Genomic DNA, 1500 nt, shown 5'->3' on the forward strand with positions numbered 1-1500 from the left:
TAAGCGTGTGGGGCATCGTATCAGTGATGTCAACGGGAGACAGTCAGATGGGACGATAGACAGGGACGGCATCCAAAGAATCAAACAAGCAATCATAGTAGACTGTCACTGCAAGCTCACCCAGATGTGGCGTGACAACATCGTGAGGGCGGGGTGGGGGAGTCTTGGGGGCTGGCGAGGGCCCTTGCCACAAGACCTGCGCTTGACGAAGTCAACAGGCGCTTGGAGGATCGGCGGCGTGTGGGCCTCGCCTGCCGAGGCAGCCGTGAGGCAGAGGCAAAATCGCCGCGTACGGCCAGTGAGGGCAGACATTCAGGCATACTTAAGTCAAGTATAGTCTGCCCGAACCCGCCAGGCTCTTGAACGGCCTGATGGAGATCAGCCAAGCGGCGCGAGGTCAAGCTGGAAGGGCGGGGCTGCGCTTGGGCGCCTGGGGTCTCGTCCTGCAATGCCGCTTGGCGTGCAATGGGCGCTGCATGTCCTGGGCATGTGCCCGAAGCTGCACCCGATGAATCGCCGTCAGCGTCGAGCAGTGGTACGGCGCGTGGAGGGTCCAATCCGTCATTTTGGTTCAAAGTTGAAGCCGAAACGGGGGCAAAAGTATGAACCCCTGCTCCCTCGCCGTCGCTGATTGGCTGAAAGTCAGGACCAATCGCGGGCCGCCAGATATCATCGTCAGCTGCGCTATAGAAAGACGCATCGCTGCTGAGACTCGATTGGCTGGCCGTGGAGGCCTCGCTGTCCGAGGACAGGGCCCGGTCTCTGATTGGTCAGAAGAGGCGCATGGCGCGCTCTGATTACTCAAAAAGAAATAGGTCCGAAGACCGGAGACTTGGGTGGTCGTAGGCGAAATCGAGAGGTGTAGAGAAGATCGGTGTAGTGTGTTGGCCTCGCGGGGGAAAGGTGTACGCCCCCGGAGACCGCTCGTCCGCCGCTAGCAAACTGGTCGTGGCAGAGTGCCCAAAAATGCGAGTGAAAAAGTCCCCCAAAAGGCGAAAACCAGTTTTTACACTGATTAGAACAGAAACGTTTTGTGTATTACTATTTGGCTTACTCGTTACCAAATTTGTAATTTGGTCGCTACCTAATTTCGATGTCTAAAAGAAAGGTGATGCCTGCGAGTTGACCACCGAAATGGGTTTGGAGGGCAGTTTCTACATGAGTATGGCTCTGTTGGCCGCGCAGGGCCTAATTAGCGTCTAGCGGTGGCTTCTCTAGGATAAGTCCCCCCGGTCTCCGTCGCCCGGCTGCCTCTTGGTCCTTGGATGGGCCTCGCCTGGTGTTGGTGAGTACGGTGCTGGCTGCAGTGCAGATTCCAGATGCGGCGGCTGGACTGGATGCATTCGGCAGACAGCTGCCGGTCATGCCGCTTTACATCGCGCTTGAGTAGCCCCAGGTGTGTGGTGTAGACTTGGTGGTTGCCACTAGCGACCGCCCCAAGCGACCCGTACACGAGCGCCGAGAGGTGATCCTTCTATCCTTGGCGCTCGAGGTGTCGCT

General features: G+C 57.9%; 1 protein-coding gene across 1 annotated transcript; it reads left to right on the forward strand.

Annotated features, from left to right (window-relative positions):
* Positions 1-124: 124 nt before the first annotated feature.
* Positions 125-1203, forward strand: PITG_00811 (uncharacterized protein; the record flags this gene model as incomplete). Its single annotated transcript, XM_002909325.1, has 3 exons — positions 125-289; positions 338-535; positions 1105-1203. 3 exons carry the CDS (start codon positions 125-127, stop codon positions 1201-1203), a joined length of 462 nt encoding a protein of 153 aa, XP_002909371.1.
* Positions 1204-1500: the final 297 nt, after the last annotated feature.

This window comes from Phytophthora infestans, genomic scaffold (genome assembly GCF_000142945.1).
Source record: "Phytophthora infestans T30-4 supercont1.1 genomic scaffold, whole genome shotgun sequence".
NCBI classification, from domain to species: domain Eukaryota; phylum Oomycota; class Peronosporomycetes; order Peronosporales; family Peronosporaceae; genus Phytophthora; species Phytophthora infestans.